Source organism: Prosopis cineraria, unplaced genomic scaffold (assembly GCF_029017545.1).
Source record: "Prosopis cineraria cultivar Desert tree isolate PC_DT_omini unplaced genomic scaffold, ASM2901754v1 PC13, whole genome shotgun sequence".
In the NCBI taxonomy this organism is placed as follows: Eukaryota; Viridiplantae; Streptophyta; class Magnoliopsida; order Fabales; family Fabaceae; genus Prosopis; species Prosopis cineraria.
Window position 1 is genome coordinate 39436805 of NW_026555344.1, and position 25219 is coordinate 39462023.

The window sequence follows — 25219 nt, forward strand, 5'->3', positions numbered from 1 at the left end:
CATGCACCCTTAATGCTTATTGGACCATAATACCAGCAACCATGTAGCCGGATTTAAATGTATGATCAAATGCCAACCTTATACCCTCCTGTTACTTTCGACATAAAATTGGTGGCTATCACATGATTACGTCCTTTATGAATTAACCCAGCCTTTCACTTGTGAGGAGCTACTGGGCAAGGGTTAACTCACTCACTTATGTAATCTGATTTTTTTCAATATTAACAATCATGGGGTATCATACCTATAATCTAACCTCGTTATGAACAGGTAGAGATTAGTTAAGTTAGAGTCCCTCATAGATTCAAGACATAAATCCTATCTCAAATCAATTCATTTTTTAATCAATAACTAATTAATATTTAATTATATAAAGTTAGGTTTCCCCCGATTACCTCAAACCTTTGAGAGATTAAATGTTTACCCTTCTAAATACCAACTTCCAAAGCTTTACACAAGCTTAAATGGTGCCAGAATGATTCACACTACAATTATAACCAAGAATATTAACAAACTCTCACTCTTAGAGACTAGCCAACATTAATTTCACATTTTATATACTTTACCAATCTTATAAATCTCTACCCATCCATACCCAATGAGTTCACTAAGTTCTATTAATGCACATTATCATTAATAGATTTTCAAACTACCATTAATGGATATCAAACTTTCCCAACTACCTATTTACATTGATTTTCGAACATTGAATACTCCACTCAACTAACCATATACAAAATCATTAATGTAGGGTTTAATTACCTCAAACAACTCTCATTATATCTATTTTAACTAATGGATTTGAATCCATAACTTCAATGGACCAAAAATCAACTTTCCAACTCAAACTCTAACTTAAATATTTATAAACGAGGGAGAGAAGGAAAGAAAGAAGCTTATCACACTCACCTCAAGTGTTAGGAAGCTTAAAATTGCGTTCAAGGGTCCCAATGTGTATGCCCTAGTAGAGCTTCATACGTGCTCTACATTTTTCTCTCCTCCTCCTCTCTATTCTTCACATGCAGAGGCAAATTGATTTAATCAAATTTTTGGCAGTGGACTGCAATGCATGCTGCCCTCCGCCGCAATGCATGGCACAAAGAGGCCTGTTGCCTTTGAATTTACCTCTATGCGTAGCGACAAATTGACCACATGCCACGGCATGCGGCACAAATGGCATTCCTTTACTTTTTCTTCCTCTTCCTATACCCGCCATCAATTCGGACCTACTTCTAGGTTAATCACACCAATTAGATCCCTCTGGCCACACACATCATTAATTCATTAATCACACTCATTAGGTTAATAAAGCATGATTAAATTTTCTTGAATGTTACACTATTTGGATAATCTTTAAAAGTATATCTAGACTATATCTGAAATGTGTTTTTATTAAATATAACAAATAGTTGGATCTAAAATCCAAACGGGGTCTAGATAAATGTGTATAGCTATTAATTGTTACATGGTAAATAAATTTGACTAGATAACATCACATGTTTTTTCTTTCAATGGAAGATAACATCACTTTAAAAAAATGATATTATTCGACGTCAGTCAAAAAAATTTGTCATCTCATATCATATAAAATGTGATAATTTTCTTTAAATATTTTGATTTTACCATTATTTTCTCTTTTTGGTAAAATGATTTTACCATTAATTAATGTGTGAATTGTGAGCTTGAATATTTTGATCTCTAATGATTGTAATGTAGAAAAAATTACAAATTACCCTTGGTGTGTGTATTAATATTAATATAAAATATTAAATTTATAATGATTAGATTAGGTCCTAAATCAGGGTGAAAGAATAAATTGACCGCTAAATTATAAGTTTAAGAGTAATGTTCTCTTTTAACTTTTAAAAATAATGCAATCTGATCCCTATTAACAAAACTTAACTTCGACCGTTAATTAATATGAAAATAACAGAAAATGACCTTAAAAATTACATAAAAGAATAAAAAAATTACAGTAAACAACCCAGAAGTTATAGATAATAACCTAAATAATTATAGAAAAGGACAAAACTCAAGGGTCCTGAATGCTTTTGGATCTATTTAAGGGTCAATTTGCTCTTTTTTACTATAAATTACTCCCTCCCTTCCTGGAAGTTGGCATTTTCTGGAAAAAAACGAGTAATGCTATACTCTTTTTGGACTGTTACATAAGTTATTATTAATTAATTAATCTACGTTTCTAATAAAAGTTGATTAAAATTTTAATTTTTTAAAAATTTTCACATCTTTTCTATGGGAGTTAAATAAATAAAACATTTAACCTGTTCAAAATAATTTCATTAATTACTTGAGTGAAATATAATAACGAAATGGTATAATTAAAAAATATATAAAACCTAACTAATGTTTTATATTTTAAATTAAGTGAGACTTCTAGAAAACATCATATATTTAGCTCATGAGGGAATATAAATTAGTCACTAGGTGAAGCATTAATTAAACTTTTTAAGATCCATTGACCATCTCTTAATTTTCTAGGAATAATTTATTTATTTATTTTGGTTACCTAAGGTATTTTCATAATCAGTAACCATGAGACTAATGCCTTTAGAAATTTGAGCACCATTTAAAAATTTGAGCACCATTTAAGAGGTTGTCTTCTCCTAATAGATGTTTTTCTGTACATACGTTTAAGAATCAAACCTTGGATGATGCTTGTGTCATTCAAGGGTTATCATTTCTCAAGAAATTTTTTCGATACACACCTCTAGAAATTGAATCATGAATGATGTTTGCGCCATTTAAGGAGTTGTTCTCTTTCAAGCGATGCTTTCCACACATTCTTCCAAGAATCAAACTCTAAAATGATACTTAAGAGCCTAAACCGTTACCATTTGTGTCATACCCATTTGTATTTCCTCCAATCTTTAATACTCCATCCGCTCTAAATTATAAGATACTTTTAAAGGAGATTTGGTGTTCCAAAATATAATAAACTTTGAAAAAATTAAATAAGGTTTAACTGATGATGTTCTTCCAATATTACCTTTCCTACATATCATCTATCTTTAATATTCTTTTTACAAATGGAACATTAAATGGAAGATATTCTTTAAAGTTTATATTTTTGTTTTAAAAAATAAATTTGTAAATTATATTTAATTATTTTTATTAGTATATGTGATTTTATAAGAAAAATTTAATTAAATGATAATTATATTTTAAAATTATTAAAAAATATTTAACTTTTCAATTTTATCCTTCCTTACAATTAATGACAATAATAAATTGTTATCTAGAAATTTAAATAATAATAAATATACAAGAAATAAAAATAAAAAATATTAATTATTTTAATTTCGTGTTATATTAAAAAAAACTTTTAAATTTAATCGCATGCTAGATATAACTGTTGTACCAAGGGCAGACAGACATGCATGCGTGGATAAAGCAGCGTGATATATAAAATACTTGTATTTCTGGTGCTTGTCAGTAGTGGGACTAAAGTCAAGGTCATAGCAAAAGTCATGCTCTTAATTTCTCGTATTCACACTTGCACGAACAGAATTTGTGTGAAAACACTTAAAAACTTACATACGTGTTGCTTCGACAAGGGACATTCAAGAGAAGCCTCCAGGCAGAAGCAACAAAAGTTTTTTTTTTTTTTTTTTTGGTACAATAGAAGCAACAAAAGTTAATGTGGCTGCTTAGTTTTCAGTTTGATGCAATCACATGTAAGGTCACCGTTGTAATAACCATATCCTCGCAAACTGATGGCTCAATTATAAAATCTATATTTGTGCCAAAAAAAAAAAGATGTAAAATCTCTAAATCAACCCAGGCATGTTTTATTAAAAGTCACCGTTACAGATTTATTGTAAATTATAAATTATAAATTATAAATTAAATTAACCCGTTCAGAGATTCCGAAACAACCCCCCCCCAAAAAAAATGATCTTAGGTATGACATCCATGTGCGTCCAATCCATTTCCACAAGAAAGCGTGTCGATCATTCTCTTGAGACTATAATTGACATTTTGTCGAATAAAAAGAACGAAAAATTATTTGTACTAATTTTTGTCATGCTATTTTTTTTGTTAATTGTTGTCGATTATATACGAGATAGCCTAGCTCATAGCGTGTGTTAATTTTTAAAATTAATTTGGATTATTTTTTGCCATGAAAATTGAGTTGAATTATTAGAATCACATGAAAGAAAAAAATTATTTACATTGAACACAGCAGCTGGAAATATGATCAAGCCATAATTCTCCTATATGGCTATCTAATTAATTAGATTAGATTTGAATATTATCGAGTATAAATGAAGGTAGTTCTTCCAAAATATGTAACCCGCTAGGGTCCCAATTAATTAAATTTTTATTCTATTCAAAGATGATAGGATTCATGGAACTGCAGTGTAAGTTTATATATAGTGTGTATATATGATCTATACTTCTCTAATCCTATTTATAAATTATTTTTAATATTTTTCACTAGAATTAAGTAAAATTTTAAAACTCATTAATTTTCTCTAAAAAATTAAATAAGTTTTTCACTTTATCCTTATTAAATATGTATACTTTAATAATATAATTTTACTTGTCAGCATTTAATGGGGGTAAAAGAAAAAAATTATGATAAAAATTAATTATATGATTTGTAAATAAAACAAAAAACAATCCTCTCACCTTATAAATAGGATTCAGGAGCATATATTTATGATATCTTATTAGTTATTATTGCTCCGCCAAATTAGAAAAAAGGGACCAACAAATTTAAGAAAAATACGGTGCCCTCTTTCCTCTTCCTTTCCTTGATAGAAAAACCAAAAGTAAGAAAAACACACACGGTCAAAGGTTAAGGTTAAGGACACAGAAATATCGCATTCCTATAAACGCCCACTTTCTCCATTGTTAATTTGTTTCTATCACTTCATAATTGTTTAATCGTTTAGTTGATATCTCTTTGAATCTCCACTGTCCAAACGCGTTCTTTCCCCTGGGATCTTCAGTGTTCCCATCCACACTGCGCATATATAAACCCTAAAACCCTCTCTTCCACCTCAAACCCTGCTACACTCCGACAAAACCAAACACGATCACAACGTTTTAAAATCTTGTTTGATAAATTGTCCTCAGAAAATATTCTTGACCTCTTTGAATTAGATCTCATTCATGTCAGTACGTAGATTGTATAAATTAGTGTTAATTTGAGTCATAAGTAATCATGATGGTTGAGCGCTACTATTTCTTCCACCACAAGCCACCGGCGGCCACCCTTGAGATCCTTGCTTTTGACACAGCTAACACCATGCGCCGCCTTGTCTCCCTCTACAACTCCCTCACCGATGCAGAAATTCTCAAGCTCTGCAACCACACCATCAACTCTAAAGGAGTCGTCTACTTGAACTCCGAGCAAGAATGCTTCCTCCTCAACCTGGCCTGCGCCGAACGCCTCGGGGAACTCGACATTGCCGCAGCGTCCGTCTCGCAGCTGGGCCGGAAATGCTCCGATGCCGGACTCAACCAGTTTGACTTTGTCTACGCCGATCTAAAAGCCGGCATGATCAACACTAGAAAGCTCCAATTCGGCAGCCGAAGTGTACTAAAGAGCGTTGAGAAGATGGAGAAGTTGGTCTCGGCCACGGGGAAACTTCACGATGCAATGGTGAGTCTCGCCGATATGGAAGCTTCCGAGAAGAAGGTGCAACATTGGAAAGCCTTGGGCTGCAAAAACTTCGGTTATAAAAATCAAGTGAGCGTAGAAAATTTGTGCGATCAAATAGCTTTTCAGAGAAAGCAAGTGAGGCATTACAAGGAGGTGTCACTGTGGAACCAAACATTCGACAGGACCGTAAGACTCATGGTTCGGATAGTCTTCATCATCTACGCCCGAATTTGTTCTGTTTTCGAACCCTACATTTCAGGCCTTCCAAAGAATGACCAGAATTTGGATGACTGTTATTGCCTCCTTGAACACCGAGAATTATACCAAAACAATTGCTGTCTGACAAATCGTGTATCCAAGTCGGGTCCAATCTCGAAGACAAACAAATCAGGACCGATTCAATTCGCCCCCGTGGAAGATGAAATCGCAAGAAACAACAGAGTGTGGATGATGGCGCCACCGTCGACGGTTGGCGGGTCAGGGCTATCGTTTAGGTACGCGAGCGTCATTATGTTTGCGGAGCGTTGCCTACACTCACCAGGGACGATAGGAGAGAGCGATCGTGAGGCTCTATACGAGATGCTGCCGGAGAGACTAAAGGAGAAGGTGAGGAAGAAGATGAGGGGGCAGTGGTTGAAGGGGGAGGAGTGGGAGAAGGGAGGGGACGGACGGTCGCCTGCGGAAGGGTGGCGAGAGGCGGTGGAGGAGATAATGAAGTGGCTGATGCCGGTGGCGCGTGATACGACGAGGTGGCAGGCTGAGAGGAGTATGGAGAAGCAGAGGCACGACTCGAAGCCGACGACGCTGCTGCTGCAGACATTGCATTACTCTGATTTGGATAAGGCGGAGGCGGCCATCGTGGAGGTGTTGGTGGGGTTGAGCTTTATATTTAAGTATCAGAAACGACGTCGTCAGTGATGACTTTAATATATAGAAATTAAATTAGGGTTCTTTTTTTTTTTTAATTACATTTTCCCTCAATCTAAATTGATTCTTTTTTTAGTATTTTAGTTCACAAGATTTTAAATGAGAGGCACAAGGCTTGCATATTTTTTTTTTACTTGTTTTTTTTGGCAGAGAAACGGATCTAAAAGTTTATTCAAAATGTGAAAAAAGTGGAGTTTACTTACTTTGGACTTTAGAGGATTGATTGGGAGAGAGAATATTTTTTTTAGAGCAGCCGCCTCAAGATATAAAAAAAACATCAGGTTTTTTTAAGGATTTAGTATAAAATTTTTTGTTGGCACCTGAAACAATGTCGATGTTTTGCCTTGGTTTTAAATTTAGTTTTTTTTTTTGGTTTGGTTAAATAATGCTACTATACTCATTAAAATACATTTTACAACTTTATTTTTTAAATATAAAAATATAAATTCTAAAAATACCATTTAAATAATATAATTTTATTTATGGAACATTAAACAGAGAGAGAAAATATAAGAAAAGAACAATATTGAGATAAGTATAATTAATAAAATTTTAATTTTATCTTATATTTTGAAATATTAAATCACTTCCAAAAATATTTTATAAATTGGGATGGAGGAAGTGATATTTGTAATTTGCCATGTTAACTATGATGGAAATTTCTCCACGGTAAGAATATACAGCAAGAGAAAAAGAGAAAATTGGTTTGGTATGAGGATCTTGTGCTAGAACTGGCCAAATGAAGAGAGAGGTTACAAATTAACTAATAATTGTTTTGATTAATCAACGAACAACCATAAGTGCACACGTGTGCATAACCAACGAGTATAAGGTTCCTTTGTAACAATCCCAAAATCTTGTACGTCAAAGGAATCCACCACTTTAACCTCAGCTTCTGGCGCCTCCTCCTTCATATATATGTATGCATATCTTTCTCGTGTCCTTCAAATTTGGCCATCTTTTCAATAATCCTCCAGCATCTTCTCCTCTTCTGAGTTCTCATCTCATCAACGAAGGCTTTATCAGTTATAAGTTATAACGATATATATGCGTTACAGCAAACGAAATTCATGAAATACATATTGTTTAATTATTTCTCTCATTTAAACGTTTCGCATAATCTAAATTAAAGTAACCAGATAAACACTCACTCTGATCTTGGGGAGTATTGACTACTTCGTTGTCCTCTTCCATATCCAAACTTCAAGCTAGTTCTCTATTTCTGAAAGATCTTTCGGATTAATTGTGAGAGAGGAATTTTTTATGATAATATATAGTGACTGTGACGAGGTCAAGGTTGTCCAGGGATGAATTGGTGATTTGGTCTATGTTGTGAGAATTCGCCACAAGCTGTACGTATATATATAGGTTAAACAAATCAAGGCTTCAAAATATTTCTTCAGATCCTTTCAAACTCCATACTCAAACAAAGGAATTATTATAGATAGTCCATTATAAGTTGGACAACAGACATGCTGAGCGGATAGAAGCTCCAATTTATAACTCTTTTTGAGCATGTTTTCACATAACACATTAGAATTTTGCTTAATTTAATACTCTATATGTCCAGCTTTGTGCTCGAAACGGCTAAAACCATGATTTTGATGAAAGTATGTTTCTATTTTGAAACCAATTAGACCCCGAGTACTTATCTCTGCCTTGTCATGGGCAATTGTGCATCTGGGTGACTTAAGATAAATGATTATTTGTTTTAGTGAATAGTGATAAACACTTTTTTTTTTGTTTTTGCTTGAAAGAGGTTTTAGATTTGAACCCACAACTTTATATGTGCATGTGTGTCTCATTTTCCTTTAATAAATGTTAGGTTAGAGTTAAAATGTAAAATATATATATATATATATATATAAACATAATACATTATCATGAGACATCAAATTAAAGAGATAAGATGTAACCAATGTGTTAGAGGAATTTTGAAATTATACTGTTCGAAAATCCTAAGGAATGGCATGAATGACTCCCAAAAACACTGTGAGCTTTTATCCCATGAATTAATTTTGAAATAAACTGCACATATATTCGTTGACAATATGATCGAAGACAAGGTCTTGAAGGAGCAAAATATAGACCCAAGCCATATACCAATGAATTGTAAGGGCCTGTTTATTTTCCATTTTTAAAAACTGTTTTTTATTTAAAAAAATAGAAAAATTTAAAAATTTGTTTGAATAAATGTTTTTTATCTCGTTGTTTTTAAAACTGTTTTTGTTTTTTTTACCATTGAAACGGCATTCAATAAAAGGCAGAAAAAAACAAGTTCTGCAATATCAAAAGGCTAACGAAATAAACAAATAACAACTAGTAAAAGAACCCACAGCAACACGTGCTCTCAACCAATTCCTTCCCTGTTTGCCTCTGTAACAAGCCGGGCCTCACATGATATGCTTTCACCGTCAGCTTCACGAAGAATGATGGACGCCAGAGGAGATGAGAGCATAGCAGCTTATATATAATCTCATAATAAAACCAAACCTATAGGTTCCATCTCCCTTGAAGCTATATCAGCTAAGAAGTCGACGGCAACATTACCCGAGCGGGAAATGAGAGAAAAAGAAACCATTCTTCGATCCATCAACAAGTCACACACATCAGCAATAATATTTTGGTATTGTCAAGGACAGTACGAGAAATCTTGCATAGTTACTACCTTAAACAAATCGCTACAATCCATTTCAATGTGGTGGCAAGGCCCCACTCCCCAACCAAACGTACAGATTTGTGGAGTGCAATTAATTCAGAATGGAATGGTGCGTCAGCTCGTACATTTTCTGTCCGCACTTTAATAAATTGACCAGCCGAGTTTTTGCAAACTACACCAATACCGGCTTTCCCATTTCTACCACAAAAAGCACCATCACAATTGACCTCAACAACTCCATTCTCTGGCTTCTTCCACTAGAAAGCAGGAGTAGGAAAGTTTATTGCATTAAATTCTGTGTCTAGACAATTGGCTGTCCAGTATTCAGTCATAGAGCAATTTACCATATCAATAACCAGGACTGGCTCAGGATCTATGTGTTCAAATACTTGCTTACATCTTGATTTCCAAATAAACCAGCACATTGTAGCTACATCAGCTTTCACATAATCCATTTCAATTCTATCAGACGAAATAAAATCTCCTAACCACAGGCTCAAATTTATAGTGTCCATTGAATTAATGATTAAACCCAAAGGGCAAGCAAACCACGTTACCTGACTCCATTGAATTAATGATTAAAACTGTTTTCACTTTTTATTTTTGAAACCAGAAAAATAGAAACAACTTAATCGTTTTATTTTTCTTGTTTTTAAAATACAGTATATTTGATTATTTAAAATTATAATTATCTTGATCAATTTTTATTATTAATTATCACTATTAACTCTCTATAACTATTACTATCAGTCCATTTTTAAATTCTAAAATTATTTTTTAATTGACATAACTAAACAAATTTTCATTTTATTCTGTTTTAAAAATAATTTTAAAAATTATATTACAAAACAGCTTTTAAAAATAAAAAATAAGAACAGAAATGGTTTTACTATGTTTGGAAAAGGTGTAATGTATAAGGATCCATGATTATGACTAAATTCAAAATAATTTTTTATTTTTTTTGAAAATTTTTATAAAATATATTATTTTTATCAAATTTTTAAACTATTTAAAAATCTCTTATTTTTTTAAAAAATAAATGGTCGCTAATCCTTCCTTCATGAAAAATGACTAATTTTCTTAATTTAATATAATCCAGCCCACCTTTACTCAGTCCATTACTTTTGTGGGTTAGGCTGATGTTATCAGCAGCCCATTGGGCTCAGCTAACTCTGAGACTCATAAGTCATAACAGATTCATTAATCATTACCGCTCGCTTATCAGTCATCACTCCTTCTTGAGCTCGACACGCATCCGATCCTGAATGAACAGCGTTTTATATTCATACGCTCGAATCTAAATTGTACTGGGCATTTTGAATTACCTCTGTCCATTTTGTAGGGTTTTGTTGAGTTCTTGACAAGCAACAACACTGAAGCAAGGATGATTCGCCTCGCTGCTCAGTTGTCAAGAGCTTCTACTGCTATTGCTCGAACTTCCAATTTAGCCTCCAATTCATATAGCGGGCCCTATCTTGTCGCAACCACTCCACCATTTAGGCTATTCCACAATGGCTCCGATGGTTATTTGGCGAACCCAGTGACTGTTCAGATGATCAATTATGCTTTGTCCCATGCGAGGTCTCAGAAAACAGGTATACGGTTTTCTAGCCTCCACCAACTTCGTTTCCCAATTACCCAGCCTGAATTTTGAAAGTTTACATTTTTATCCTGTCCTGGGTGTGGTTGGTGTCTATGTAGCTGAATCGTATGCACAAGGCCTGCTAGTGTTGGAACAATGCCTTTCGACTCTTTCATGTGAAAGGAAAGGTCCTTCTGATGAAAACTCTAGAGGAATGGTTTTTCTCGCTATGTCTACCTTGTTGTCTGAAAGGTTACTATTTTTTTTCCTTCCTGATATTTCCCATGTTGGAGCATAATTTCTGTTTTATAATTCCTGAAAGTTTGTCTTATTTAATTCTTCTTAGAGGAGATTTTGATGACGCAATCGAGAAACTCCTTAGTGTCCAGCAATTGACTAGTTCTTTCCTGGGAGTGAGAGGTAAATTCATATTCATCATTATCCCATATAATTTATCTTCTTTTCCAATTTGATATATTTATGCCCACAATTTAATGCTACTCTTGGGCTTCTTGTTGTAGTTGCTGCCTTCGAAGCTCTAGTTGGTCTTCATCTAGAGTTGGGCCAGGTTAGTTGCTAATACATTGCGAAATATCTACTTATTTTTCCTAGTAATATTCATATTTATTTGAAGAAAATTCTCCCGTATAGGATGATAAATCATCAGTGCTCGCAGATAAATGTTTAGAGCTAATGGGGGAACACGAAGCAAGATGTAATGGCAAAGATTTTGAGAATCTAAATATTCGTGCTAAAGCAGTTAAAGGGTTTGTTGAACTTGTCAATGGCAATCTTGAGTCAGGTTCTTCTAAATTCTTGCTAGTTATGTGTTTGATTGTATATCCTGTTCATCCTTTCATATCTAAATAGTGCTGGTTGTGGGTCTGGTGCAGCTGAAGCGTTCTTTCAAGGACTTCTTGATGACAGACTATGCAATGGTAATTTTCGTTTGATCAGACACTATGGCAGAGATTTATCCATCCCAAATTGATATTATAATATATAGGCAGTGTCGCTCTATCATATGGGGAATTTGTACATGCCAAACAGAACTTTTCTTTGGCGAAGGAGGTTTACCAAAAAGTCATAGATGGAAGCTCTGAGAATAAAGATTTTGGGAACCCTCATGTCTTGGCAGGTGGTAACATGAACTCAGAGAGTTTAACGTTGGGAGCCATGTGTGCTTTGGGGCAGCTTGAAGCACATGTGGGGTAAGTTCAATTATACTTGTTTGGTTTTCTTCTTCCACATTTTTCCTAGTTCTGTAACTTGGGGTATTACTAATATTTGTTTTAATTTCAGTAACTTCGGTGACGCAGAGAAGTTATTGACGAGGGCATTGACCAAGGCAGAGAAATCTTATGGTTAGTTATCTGTTCTTTAAATTGTTATCTACACTTACAACACCAACAAGCCCTATCTTGTTAAGTGAGATTGGTTACATGAATCACTATGCCATTATATCCTACTAAGGGAATTAAGAAATTCTGTTTGATCACTTCCTTGAATGCCCTTTTTGGTATCCAATATCTCCTGATAGGGCTAAAGACCATCTACACTCAGTTTACAAATTTTATGTAGCAATTATTTGAAAGACCGATAATGATAAAGTTTATTATTAATCTTTTGTGATGGTAGGCTCTCATCATCCCAAGATTGGTGTTGTCTTAAATTGCATAGCTCTCATGTTTAGGCGGAAAGCTTTGTTTGAGCGTTCAAGTTCTCTTTTGATTCAAGAGGTAAGAACTCTCCAAATGCCAATTGTTTTCCCCAGTTTTTGAAATTTAAGAAATTGGAAACTCTTACTTTCTTTGTTGAGCCACATTCTTTCTAAACATACACAACCCTCTTGCTTAGGCGGAGGTGCTTCAATCCGCCTTAGTTTTTATGCAGAGTTGCTTTCATATGTTTTAGTTTCTATTATGAGTCCGTCTTCTTTTACACCCAGTGTGATAACTTACATAGAGCTTGTCTTGTGGTTGAGAAGTCAAGCGAACTTCGATCTAGTTTAGTTGCAAACAAGCCTCTACTGAGGCAATCAAACACCCCTGACTATTAGAGTCTGAAAAGTATAGTTATCCAAGTTGTTTAGCAAAAATCTTCTCTTTTGGTTAGGTCATCAACAGTTTTGTTCATAAATCACTCTGTAATTAAACTTGATAAACCTTTGACAGGGTCTCTACAGAAGGGCGATAGAATTGTTGAAGGCTCCACCATTGGAGACTGAAGGTAATGTTGATGGGTTAATTTGGTTTCCCCACACACGTTATTACACCCGACACATGCATTTATGTTGTTTATATTTTGAAAATGAGCTTTCTCTGGGTAGGTGATGTGCATTTCGTGGACCGAGGTGATATAGTGTCCCTTGCAAGAGGTATGGTGGACCCTTTGACCCATGTAATGTATTCTAGAATACTTCTGCGAGAGAGAAGAAGCATCAATATATCATCAATATCAATACAATATATAAAATGTGTTGTAGGACAATGTTTACCGGCTGTACATAGTGCAACTCATTTGAGCTCAGTCCAAAATCACAGGGTCTTTAAGTTCTAATCAAATAAACGATTGTGTTTAATGTTAGCTTTGTTAGAACGAATGTTACAAAAAGTACTCATGCTTCTAGCACCTTTTCAAATACTGTCACAACACACACGCACAAGTTTATATCTTTGTGTATTTGTTTTTGAGCTCGGGATTTTAAGTTGTATGATGCATGATACTTTTGTGATTTCATAATTTTTTTTCCTTTTCGTGTTAAATATCATGTTAAGAGGCATGGATGCTTTTTATATATATATATATAACCATATTGTGGGTTCTATACTTCATAAAGAGTCTAATATGTTGTTTATCGTTTACATATATAACCATATTGTTTGGCTTCCTAAAAATTTTACAATGTACATTGAATATATTGAATACTGATGACATACTTGCTTACCATTCATGCTGATATGACCAATAACTAAAATGCTTGTACATTTGCATAAAGTTCAACTTGAATCACATTCTTCACAATTTGTGAAGAGTGCGCTGTTTTTAACTCTATCTATTTTATATTGATGATATTTGGCATGATACAGACACTGAGAGAAGAAAATATGCAGTGCATAGGTGCAACTTGATTTGTCATTCTGAGTTTTTTGAGTTCCAATTGTAGGAAACATTTTATTGTAGAGAATACAATTATGCTTTTGAAGTATTGGACCATTAGTGCTGCTTAATTATCTTGTGCGGCGCACCTGCACTGCACATTTTCAACTATGATTTATTATAAACTCACAAGTCACATTTCTCATTTCTAAATGCCCATCTCTTTCTTCTTTTACCTTCTAAAGAAAGCATTTAGGATTTTGGGGGCTTCCTCAAACTTTACCTGAAACTAAATCGTGTGCTCGGACGCTCTCAAGGGCGTTCAAGGCTACCACCATGACTGCTAATATTAAAGGTAAAGTGCTTTGTAACTTATATACTGACTAAAACTCAATGTTGTAGGCGGATATGCTGAAGTGCTTAGTGTCCAAGAAAACAGAAAGGTTCAAGGAGAGAAGATGAAGAGCTGGGCAGAGGCAATATGGAAGAATCGGAGGTTGTCTTTGGCAGAGGCTTTAGAAATCTCTGACTCATCTTCTAAGGTCCCTATTATCGATGCTCGGATTAGTCGGATTTTGTAAGCAAATCCATCCCCTAGTTGGATTTTGTAACCGAACCCACTAAGTGAAGTTTGTTGTTGTTAATTGTTACAAGCCAATCCATCCTCCGAGGTTAAAGAGGAGTTTTTTTGGGTACACATGGTGAACAATAAAAACTAGTTAAAATGAGTGACTTAGGATATTTTCACCAGGATCTAGCGTTATGGCATTGTCAGGTAACTTGATATAGCGGCACGAGTATTCTTTGAACTGTATGGAAAGTCCTCTCGTCGTCTGCTGCCTTGTAAGATCGCTTCTATAAGACTATAACTTTGCATTTGTACTTGCTCTTTCATATTTTGGCTTCACATGGAGCCTGAGGTGGTGTTACGTTTTATTTGAAGTACTTGAAAAGAAAATATTTGAGTAAATATTGAGATTTGAGTAAATATTTCAATATTTAAAAGAGAAATTTGTTCGTGTATTAGGCTTTAGACATAAAAATAAAGATAGAAAGATAGAAAATTGATTTGATATGTATCATCTTTTTTGCACCATTCGTGTTTGTTTTTTTTTTTTTTGTGGGGTCATATATAACTAATTAACTATATGACTAAAGGTGATATTCATGGAGTTTTGACAATAGTTAACAGTGGAGATCAGCCACAGCTCGAGAAAGATTTAGTAAACCCCACCCCCATAAAAAATAAAAATAAAAATTATGCAATTTACATAATTGGCTGAGTAAAGTTCCAAGATTGAACCAAGAAGAAATTTAAGCAAATAGTAAGAGTATGGCGAAAGTTATGTGTGCATGCTCAGAGAGGCTCAGAGAGGAAGATCAAGACCTTTCCCAACATCAACTCCAATCACTTGAAGTATTCCCTTGTTCAGTATCTGAAAAATCATATACCGCATTTAAAGTATTGATTAGTGACTAATATGAGAATTAAGCTTGTCCAAATGATAATTTAATATTGATTGAGGTATCAACTCACCATATTACTCCATGAGAATAACATGACAAAATCTGAGAGTGAGAAAAACTAACCAGTTCTACGATGAAAACTCCAATTATTCCAATCATGCAAGCTCTGGAGTTCCATATCTCTGCCGTCTTCGTGAATCCCAGAAAAGGGGCTCTAAATTGTGGCTCTACTTTTGGGAATTCAACCTGGCAATTAGTTTGTACCCATTTGTTTTTCTAATTAATAATAAACAATATTCAGAAAAATATGAAGACACCAGCATGAGCTGAAAATAGCTTGAGGAAAAAAACAGCATACACCAGCAGGGGGTTTGGCGGCCTGGACTCTGAAGGAAAGTCGTCTCTTGTGATTTTGGAGGAAGAGAAGTTTCTGGTGTTGAGAATGATTACCAAAATTTCTGCCATGAAGAAGCAAAGATGATGATAATACAGTTGATGAAGCAGCCATGACCTTGTTTCAGAAACAGTCCATGGCTTCACCTTCCGACTTATCTACAATCTTTCTGTGTTTGTATTTCGTGGATGAGATTGGATGATGGGGTTGAGTACCAGTGATATTTCAAAGCTCCACGTGGCCCTAATCTTTCCAGCATCAATCTGTATCCCTTCGGCACCAACCAAACAAGCCTTGTTTTGACCAAACAATAAATAAATAAATAAATAAATAAATAAAGCCCAAACAAGCGTTGTTAAATACTTGAGGACTAAGAAAAGAAGATACTTATTTTCTTATGGGATTCTCAAAATCCCATCTTTAAGGACCATAGCTACTTCCAAGATCAACATTAATTGATAATAAGAAGATATTTTAGTTTGAATGTTATGAACTCTTTTTTTTTTTTTGGGAAACATTAAGCAATTTGAAAATTAAAGTTTTTCTTTAATGTTTGAGTAAAATAATTTGTTTTGATTTTTTTTATTAAACTTAAATTAAAGTTAACTTATTAATAACACGTACTCCGACTTGCTCTTATATCAAAAATTCACAAAGCCATGATTTTAATAATCCAAAAGCCTATTTCTCTTCAATCATCGAGTATTAAGTCACATGTCTGCGCTGGCGAATTCAAGGAAAAAGAGTGTGTATATTATATATGTTCAAGAGCAATTAGCTACAACAAAAATAAAATAATGATGGTCAACGTCATTCCTCTCTCCGGCCGTGTGTAACTTCTCCTCCCTCTGTTTATATCTATATATATATATATATATATAAATTATATTATAAAATTTAAGAAAATTAGTTAACCATAATAATTATATTTAAAAATAAAAAAATTAAACTAAAATACCTTATATTAATCAATATAAACATGCATTAATTATTTTTTGTTAATATAAATTATGAGGGGTGATTTAAAAAATGTGTAATAAATACTTATTGAAATAGATAATTTTACTTATATAAAAAATAAATAAAAAGTGATAGTTTTTTCTATAAATAAAAATGAAGGGAGTAAGTTCTAAGCTCTATTGTAGTACTCCTCCGTCTGCACTTTTTACAAGTGATTTCTATCTAACCCATCAAAATTAAAGTAAATTAGTTAAAATGATAAATTTTTTCTAAAAGTAAATAACTTTTAAATTTGATCTCTATTTTAAAAAAAGTAATTTGATAAATAAAAGGATTTAAAAAATTAAAATATTACACTTCTTTTTAAAATTTGTTAAAAGGTAATTTTAAAATTTTACATCAAAGATTATAAAAATTAAAAGAAAGTAACCTATATAAAAGATTAAGAATACTTTTTAGAGGTGATTTATAAAAATCCTTGAAGAGTACATTCCAACGATTAATAGTGTTGGTAACACCAACCACAAACACTGCATATTATTTATTTGAAAAAAATATAACTTCAAATTTTTATATTTTACTTAAATTTTGTTAGAAGTTTTTATATTTTTTTGTTTTAAATTTTTGTATTTTTTTAATATTTTAGGTCTCTATAACATGCTCATGGAATAATTTAAAATATTAAAAAATAAAAATTTAAAAATTTAAAATATAAAAAAAATGTAGAGACATAATAAATTTTTTGCAAAGTAGGGACAAATGAATGTTTTCCCTGATTTATTTCTTATAATTGTTTATTCATTCCTCGAAAATACAACTGATGGAGACCTTCGTTTCGCTTAGGTAACACCATCAACCTATGCATATATGCCAGATGGCATTCAACAGCAGGCTCAGATTACATGGTGCTTATAATATTTAGATATATGAGCAATTGATCCATAATCCTCATCTGCTTCAAGACCTGATGGAGTGTTCTGAAATAATGGCAGAGGAGAATGAAGGAGTCAATAAGCTGCTTAACCAGCCCTTGCCAAGTAATTAACTCTATATTTATTTGCTTCTTCATTAATTGTTGTTATAGTCCAAGTAATTAATTGCATGCATGCATGAAGAAATTGCAGCGAGTTACGATCCAGTGGGGAGAAACAGGGCAACCAAAACCAGCTGGCCGGAGCTGGTAGGAGTAACGGCAGAAGTAGCAGAGAAGAAGATAAAGGAAGAGATGGAAGGCGTGACGATCCAAGTGGTTGGTCCTGATTCTTTTGTCACTATGGATTTCAACGCCCAACGAGTTCGTTTGTTTGTTGATCACTCTCTCCAAGTTTCCAGGCCACCCACCATCGGCTAACTGTATAATCTCACAAAATGTTATAGTTTTATCTGTTCAGAAATCAAATTGCTTCTTCCTCATCATCACCGTTCCAGAAGCAGTGTTCTACTCTTTTACAATCAAATCCATCCCTTCGCTGTAACCCAAAAAAAAAAAAAAAAAAAACATACATACGCCTATGTCATGGCATAAACAAACTTGATTATACATATAAACGCCATTGTAATACATATATACGCCTATATCGATTGAATAAAACTGTTTATCCCTTTAATTACTTTTTGAAGATTTAAATCTCTCGCAAGTCATGGCAAAAAATCTTATAGGGTCAAAAAATAAACCACGAAGCAACTACACCCTTGGTTGGCAACTTCAGTGTTCTTTCTCAACTCCACTTGCCCTCTAGGCCTTCGGTTGCTTTTGTGCTGTTTGCTTGCCCGCTCCCAAAATATAAAATGTAAATGAGGGAATAAAAATAAAAAATAATATATAAAATCTATAATATATTAAACGTCTCCTCTTTTAGATAAACCAGCTTTTGTTCTTCTTTATCTGCATGTCTAACTGTCTGTGTGTGTGTGTGTGTGTGTGTGTGTGTATATAACGAAATTGCAGTCCGATATGACAATCACGAATACTTAATCCACTACCTTGCTTGATCGCTGTTGAAGCTTTGAGGAACCCCAAGTTCTATGTTTTACAGCTTCAATTGATTCTAATCGTCGCCTCGCCGACGCTGCAGAACGACGAGAGGCAGTAGGATATGAGTACCAGTGGGTGCATTATTGAGATCTCTATCTATCATAATTCTTCACCGTATGAGGTCTCTCTCCCTGCTGAATCTACTTTCGGTAAGTTTTTTCCCTCTATCTACGATTCCCCTTGGGTTGCTTCTGAATTTGACTTCATTATGTCATATTGTCTTTCTCAGTGCATATTAGCCTTGATTGGATCTTCAATAACAGGGGATGTTAAGAGACTGCTTGCGCACAATATGGGTTTAGAGCCTAAAGGGAAAATACTCATCTTCCGAGGAAAAGAAAAGCAGGATAGAGAGCATTTGCGCTTGAAAGGTGCTAAGGACAATTCAGAGTTATTTCTTTTTGAGGACCCTGCTAGCAAAGGTAGGAAACTTGAGGAAACCAGGAAAATGTTGGATATGTCAGGAGCTTTTGAAGCTGTTGCTGGAGTTAGAGCAGAGGTGGATCAGCTCTCTGAGAGGGTGAGCCCTTGCTTCCTATATGACTGCTTGCTGAAGAAGCATCGTGGGTTAGAATAAGTAAAAACATGTCAAATAGAGAATGATCATTGGTCTCATTTCAAACTTGCTGATGGCTGCCATATATTGAGGTAGCTGTGAGATGGGGAACTGATGTTTTAGGAATTTCTTACCCTGTCTGAGTTGTTCGTGAGGCAACTGCTGAAACTGGATTCTATTCGCCTGAAAATGAAGCGAGGCTGCAGAGAAAAGCTGACGTAGTATTTACGGCGTCAAGACTAATCTGAAGTTGTAATGTTTTATCTGTTGTTCATGCCATGTTCATGCAATCCTTATTTTGACAAAGCAGAAGTCTAATCATGGATAGTCATTGCTTTTCTTTTTCTTTTCTTCTCCTGGGAACTGGGAAGATTTGAATTCTTCACCCAATTTCTTTCATTTTTCTTCTTTGTGGTAGAATTGATAACGTGGCTGTTTAGGAATAATTTGGAGGCATTTATTCTTTTTCCCCTGAATAAAAAAAAAAAGAGCTCATGTAAGTTAGGTCCTAAAGGTTTATCAGGGTCAATGCATACCTTCAAGTTTAAAAAGTACTTATATATAAACTTATAGGTTGCTCATCAATAAAGTTTTCACATCAACAGTGAGATTTGATTCTATGACTTTGTAGGTTATGAGTCAAATCTTTATTAACTGGACTAACTTTGTGGGTTTGAAGACATTTATTCTCACTCGTATAGTCATTAAGATTCATTTGAACTAGGATTTTCAAATTAATTAAAAATTGTACTTCCCCACTTTCTTTCCTTGTCTTAGTTTTTGCTTCTTATTGCTGCATTGTTTTTTTTTTTTTCAATGTTTTGTCCCGTCAAATGCTGTAGGAATACACACACATGTATATATTGTTTAGCTTAGATGCTTAATGAAGATTCACTATTATGAAAATGCTATTACTTGGATGATTTTGAAATACTCAACAATGTCTACTGCAGTTCTCTCATATTAAGCTTTGTGAACTTCTTCACATTTACCGAAGACTTTTTTTATAAGCAGCCTTCTTTTTTTAGTTATTCACCAAAGAACCACTTGCAGGAAGAGCGTGCAGAAAAGACAAATCTATTCAGCATTAGATTAGTATTATTTAGGTTTGATATAGTAACAAAATTCGTCTAATGGTCCTGAAAAGTTATTATTCTTTCAGGATGAAGCTTTATGAACTGGTGGATCAATCACGACTTGCTTTCATTTTTCATTTCTGGTACTGCGGTTTTGGTTTAAAAATTCTTTGCAGGTCTAATATCATTCTGTATCGCACCAACCAATTAAAATGGTCCAGAGAATCAACTGTTTCTCGCTTGAGTTCAGTTAAGGATTCAAATTGGGCAATGATATTGATGTCAACGCAATGTCACTATCTTATATTGCCTTCTTTTAACTCTTTCAATCTATATTCAATTTTTGACCAAAGTTTTAAGAAGGTTGGAGATCTAAGGTTTCTTTTAATATAATATATCTACATTTTCTTTCCAACTAACCACTATAGGATATTATATTATAATAAGCTAGGTTGGAGATCTAAGGTTTCTTTCCATATAATCATGTTCCACCGCTTTTTATCCAATTAAGTATTACCTCTGGCCTCCATCTACTCACCCCTCTTTTCCTAATAGATGCCACTAAATAGATATCAAATTTGTCATAAATTCTTTTATTAGTTGTTAGGACACGTGATGAGTATTGAAATGCATGGACAGTCAGTAGGTTTTTTTTTCTAGATGATTTATCATCATTTTATTTATTTTATCCCATATCTGTATGTGTGGAATATGGGGATGCATTTTTTCTTAGAATTTTATGAATAGATGTGAATTTGATATTCTTTTCTATGGTAAATGGCATTACCTATCAAATACTGCTTCTCAAAAGTGTAGTAAGTTCCTTTTTTAGGCTTTCATATGGCATTAGGTTTGCTCTCATTGGCTTCAAAAGCCTAAAAGTCAGTTTTATCACCTTTCTTCACCTATGTTGAGTGCAGAGCATTATCGTTGATAGATTAGGTTCTCTTAAGGAGATGAACTTCAAGCCTTCTAGCTACAATGGCAATGCATGTCCAGACAAAAATGAGGAGACCATTGACTCTGGAATGAGAGTTGTAATTCAAGATTTGGAGCAGTTAACTTTTCTTGAGAACGGGGAGTTTGAACTTCGAGGTTCAGATGAGGCTATGGATCCAAGCCCTAGTGACTGGTGAGGCTTTGGTGAGGAGAAGAGGGAAGCGCTTAGGTAAGTTGAGTAAGCCTACATGGACCCGCAAATTATAACCGTTACAATCACATTGGAAGGCTTAACATGCAGAGCATGAATTAACTGGGCAACTCAAAAAGTCAACATGTGGATTGTGGTACTTGAAATAATATAAAATTTTAAACGCAAGGAATTTTGATCGCTTCCATTCAATTTTTTGGCATTTAAAACCCCTTATTTAGTAAATTATGGTGGTTACCAAGTTCTTTGCATGTGACTCTGTGTGTGTGTGTGTGTGTGTGTGTGTGTTTGTAATTGAACGTATCTAGGCAGTACTTTCTCTTAAGTGGAGAAGAGACATCTCTACTCTTGTTGCCATGATTTAATTCTGGTGCTAAGGCATTTTTCACTCACTTCAGACTTGGGAGCTCAAATTCATGAGGTGAGGACTGAAAGAGGGACAACCTCAGGGGCCAGTGAACTGGAACAAGATCCCTTAGATTTTGCTCAACCTTACTTTCATCTCTACTCCTCTTACACTACTGGAGGTATTCATGCTCTTATTTTAAGTTCCACGCTGAATTTTGCCTCTGCTAAAAATCTACTTTTCAAATGTTTGTGCAGATGCCGGACCTCAAATTGAGGGAGATCTTCAAGGGGAAGTCAGCCATGAGATATCTCAACTCCCCAGGCAAACTGAAACAGGGAATAGCGAGACTCTTGTTAATGGTAGTTTCTCTTTTCACGAATTCAATCACTTCCTGCCCGTGCCTCAACCTCTGGAGACTCTCACAAACGCCAATGTCGGGGAGATCCTGCGGCTCATCTTACTTTCGCCAGCTGGTACAAGAGCTTCTGCAGGTGATGACTCCACAATCGTGGCAAAAAGTGTAGCTATGTTGTGTGAACTAGACGATAAAGCCAACAAATTAATGGAGATAGCCTTCAACAAATATCCCAACCTAATGATCATTAGGTCTGATAGAAGGAAGACCTTTATCCGTTGGATGTTTTGCTCTTTGTCCAATCTGCTTCAATTACATCTCCCTGCACCTTGGACGAGCGGAAGACCAGCGAGATTGAAGTTGTGCTTGGAGAGCTTGAAACTTTTGGCTTTGATGCTAGGTTCATTGATGAGATGCGCTTGCAGGAGAGTGAGGTTTGGGAGACTCAGTTAGCTGTAGACGCTTCAGGGTTGAAGACATTGTGCACAAAAGCAGAAGATCTTAACCAAGAGATTGCTGGCACGAAGCGTAGTTTAGCGGCTGCCAAAGCTTGAGGTTGCACGGTTTGAAAACAGAATAAACAATGTGTGTGAATTGGCAGTAGGGAATCGCACTCCTATATTTAAATGGGTTGAATAAGATAAGGGATTGGCTGGCATTTGGGTGTTTAGTCTCATGCACGTAGAACCCACAATTATATTTTAACCTTATTTATATAAAACAAGATTTCGGAGGTGTTTTGCTCCAAAAAAAAAAAAAACAAAAATCCGGAGGTGTTAAGCCTAAACAATTTGTTATCAAGTGTTGCCGGAAATTCTTATGCTAATTTGGCAAGCGTTACTCAATGATTCTACTCCGTTGTTGACTTTGATAAGTTTCTGAAAATAATCTAATACAATATATAAGAGAAAATGTTTTAAAAATACAGTATACATGAAGATATCATAAAATTTCAAAATAATTAAATAATAAATTATTTTTATAAGATATAAATTCATGAAGATATCATAAAACTTAAAAATAATCAACTCATAATTATTTTTTATTATTGTAATCAAACATAAGTTTTCTTTTCATAAAATTTTCAAGAAATAAATATTTTATAAAATCTCTAAACTATTTAAAAAGATTTTTTAATTTTAAACATATGGACTCTAAATGTGAATGTTTAATTTTGTTCTAAGCTAGTGTTTCTATCCAGATGGAATTATTCTTGTTAATATCAAATTACTTATCTCAACTTAGTAATTTATATTGAAATTTTTTTCTTCAGTTTTTACAACTCCTATTCATTTTAATCAATAAAAAACTATTATACAGTTTTATTATTTAAGTTAAAAACGCTAATGCAAACATGGGAAAATTTTTGTTTTACTGTTTGGATATATTTTTATAAAATTTTAATTTTAATTTTAAAATTGATTATATGACGTATCCAAACATGCAATAAATTTTTCTTGGCAAATTGGTATTCTGTTAGCGGAAGAATACCATAGTTATGGGATTTTATGGACTTGTTTTATTGAGTAGTCATATACAATTGGCCCTCCTGATTAGAACATTAAAGGTGTGAAGTTTAATCCACAATACATGGATCACTGAAAGTTAAACAATAAAATGCACCAGGAAAAGGTTTGTACTGTGTGTTTAAAAGAATCATGATGATTGAACCAATTCTGTCGCAAACTGATTGAAGAACATATATAACTGAAGTTTTCCCAGAATCCTCCATGAATGTGTATTGAAGTTTAAATCACAAGAAAAAGGGGAAAAAAATGCAAATTGAGGATTAAGGAACAATGATTTATGCTTAATCAATTTATATAAATGCCTACATAAACACAATCCAAGGACCGATATAATATTCAAAATCCTAATTATGGTTTAGTTGGGGGTAAGCTTAACGTTACTCTGAAGATGTGTAAAGCTTTGGGACATTGAAGGTGTGTCCTGGACAGCGAAGGTGATAGTGAACTTTTGTCACAAGCCGGGCAACACGCTGATTCATATATTTGATGGCAGAGAGTGTATTCAAGCAACCAACCACAATCTCGTGAAAATTAAAATTTACCTTTCAGATTTGATCATATCATTTGGAAACTATACTCCAAGTTTCTTCATCACCATTGATATATCTTTGAATGTCAAACGTACTATGATACTCTCATCATATCAGATGAAATGCAGTTGGATTTGCTTTGTCTGCAACTGGTCAAGAAGGAAAAGTGAGTGCTTGATGAATACAAAGAGACAACGTAAAGGTATAGTAAGTGTGTAATGTGTGTTCCTCAACCTTTGATTGCCATCGTAATGGGAATTCATGTGATTCTATACATCTTGGAAGGAGGATCCTTTTGCCTTGAAAAAACTCTCAATCCGATGTATTGAAGGCGTATTGAAGGCCTATTTATAATTTACATTCACTCAAGTCCTAAAATATTGAACACGTATTTATTTTATTAATAACTTATATGGGTTCTAAAAGTTACAAAAGTTTTTTAGAATAACCAAAATAAAGTCCTAAAATATTGATTTAAAAAAAAAAGTAAAAAAGTTTTCGAGCTAACCAACCTTTATTTTGCAAGGCTTTTAGGCTCAAGCTATAAGCCTTGTTATTCATATTTTAATTAAGAATTTATTGCTTATGCCTTATATAAACAGTCACTATTTTTCTATTGAACATTAATATTAATTATATCTTTTTATTAAAATTTATTGCTACTACTAAAAAAATAAAATTACTTAAATCTTATTTAAGATCAACCATGTGGCAAAGTAAATTAAATGTAATGTATTTTTAATTGAATTTCACTCTCAATAAATTAGTTATTTATCTTTAAACTAATATCATTTTTTTATACAGAAAAAACACATTAATTGCACATTAAAATATTTAAAATATTTTATATTTTTTAACAAAAGAAGGAAGAGAGAACATTACATCAATTGAAAATGTAAGATATATAGTAATAGTACTA

The 25219-nt window shown here is 33.7% G+C and overlaps 4 protein-coding genes across 11 annotated transcripts; 3 read left to right on the forward strand and 1 right to left on the reverse strand.

Moving 5' to 3' along the window:
* Positions 1 to 5048: 5048 nt before the first annotated feature.
* On the forward strand, positions 5049 to 6666 carry LOC129289793 (uncharacterized). Its single transcript, XM_054926560.1, has one exon. The coding sequence runs from the start codon at positions 5192 to 5194 to the stop codon at positions 6548 to 6550; it is 1359 nt and encodes a 452-aa protein (XP_054782535.1). The 5' UTR covers positions 5049 to 5191; the 3' UTR covers positions 6551 to 6666.
* A 3782-nt stretch (positions 6667 to 10448) lies between these two features.
* LOC129291343 (uncharacterized) lies at positions 10449 to 14781 on the forward strand. Its single transcript, XM_054928637.1, has 12 exons — positions 10449 to 10813; positions 10920 to 11052; positions 11147 to 11220; positions 11322 to 11368; positions 11452 to 11602; positions 11694 to 11738; positions 11807 to 12011; positions 12103 to 12164; positions 12439 to 12539; positions 12975 to 13029; positions 13130 to 13177; positions 14302 to 14781. The coding sequence occupies exons 1-12, from the start codon at positions 10603 to 10605 to the stop codon at positions 14478 to 14480; spliced, it is 1311 nt and encodes a 436-aa protein (XP_054784612.1). The 5' UTR covers positions 10449 to 10602; the 3' UTR covers positions 14481 to 14781.
* A 242-nt stretch (positions 14782 to 15023) lies between these two features.
* LOC129291345 (light-harvesting complex-like protein OHP1, chloroplastic) lies at positions 15024 to 15983 on the reverse strand. Its single transcript, XM_054928638.1, has 3 exons — positions 15725 to 15983; positions 15490 to 15612; positions 15024 to 15335 (listed from the first exon to the last, which is right to left on the reverse strand). The coding sequence occupies exons 1-3, from the start codon at positions 15872 to 15874 to the stop codon at positions 15267 to 15269; spliced, it is 342 nt and encodes a 113-aa protein (XP_054784613.1). The 5' UTR covers positions 15875 to 15983; the 3' UTR covers positions 15024 to 15266.
* A 1648-nt stretch (positions 15984 to 17631) lies between these two features.
* Positions 17632 to 22995, forward strand: LOC129290604 (subtilisin inhibitor CLSI-I-like). 8 transcript variants are annotated; one of them, XR_008588457.1, is made up of 7 exons: positions 17746 to 17757; positions 17845 to 17969; positions 18796 to 18904; positions 19019 to 19275; positions 21308 to 21555; positions 21936 to 22064; positions 22141 to 22995. XR_008588457.1 is itself a non-coding variant. In XM_054927425.1 (7 exons), the coding sequence occupies exons 5-7, from the start codon at positions 21489 to 21491 to the stop codon at positions 22692 to 22694; spliced, it is 750 nt and encodes a 249-aa protein (XP_054783400.1). In that variant the 5' UTR covers positions 17746 to 17757; positions 17845 to 17969; positions 18796 to 18904; positions 18985 to 19563; positions 21308 to 21488; the 3' UTR covers positions 22695 to 22995. The 8 variants fall into 8 exon arrangements, 5 of the variants coding, with proteins under 5 accessions (XP_054783404.1, XP_054783400.1, XP_054783401.1 ...); XR_008588459.1 differs by having other exon boundaries at positions 21936 to 21958; XM_054927425.1 differs by having other exon boundaries at positions 18985 to 19563.
* The last annotated feature ends 2224 nt before the right edge of the window (positions 22996 to 25219 follow it).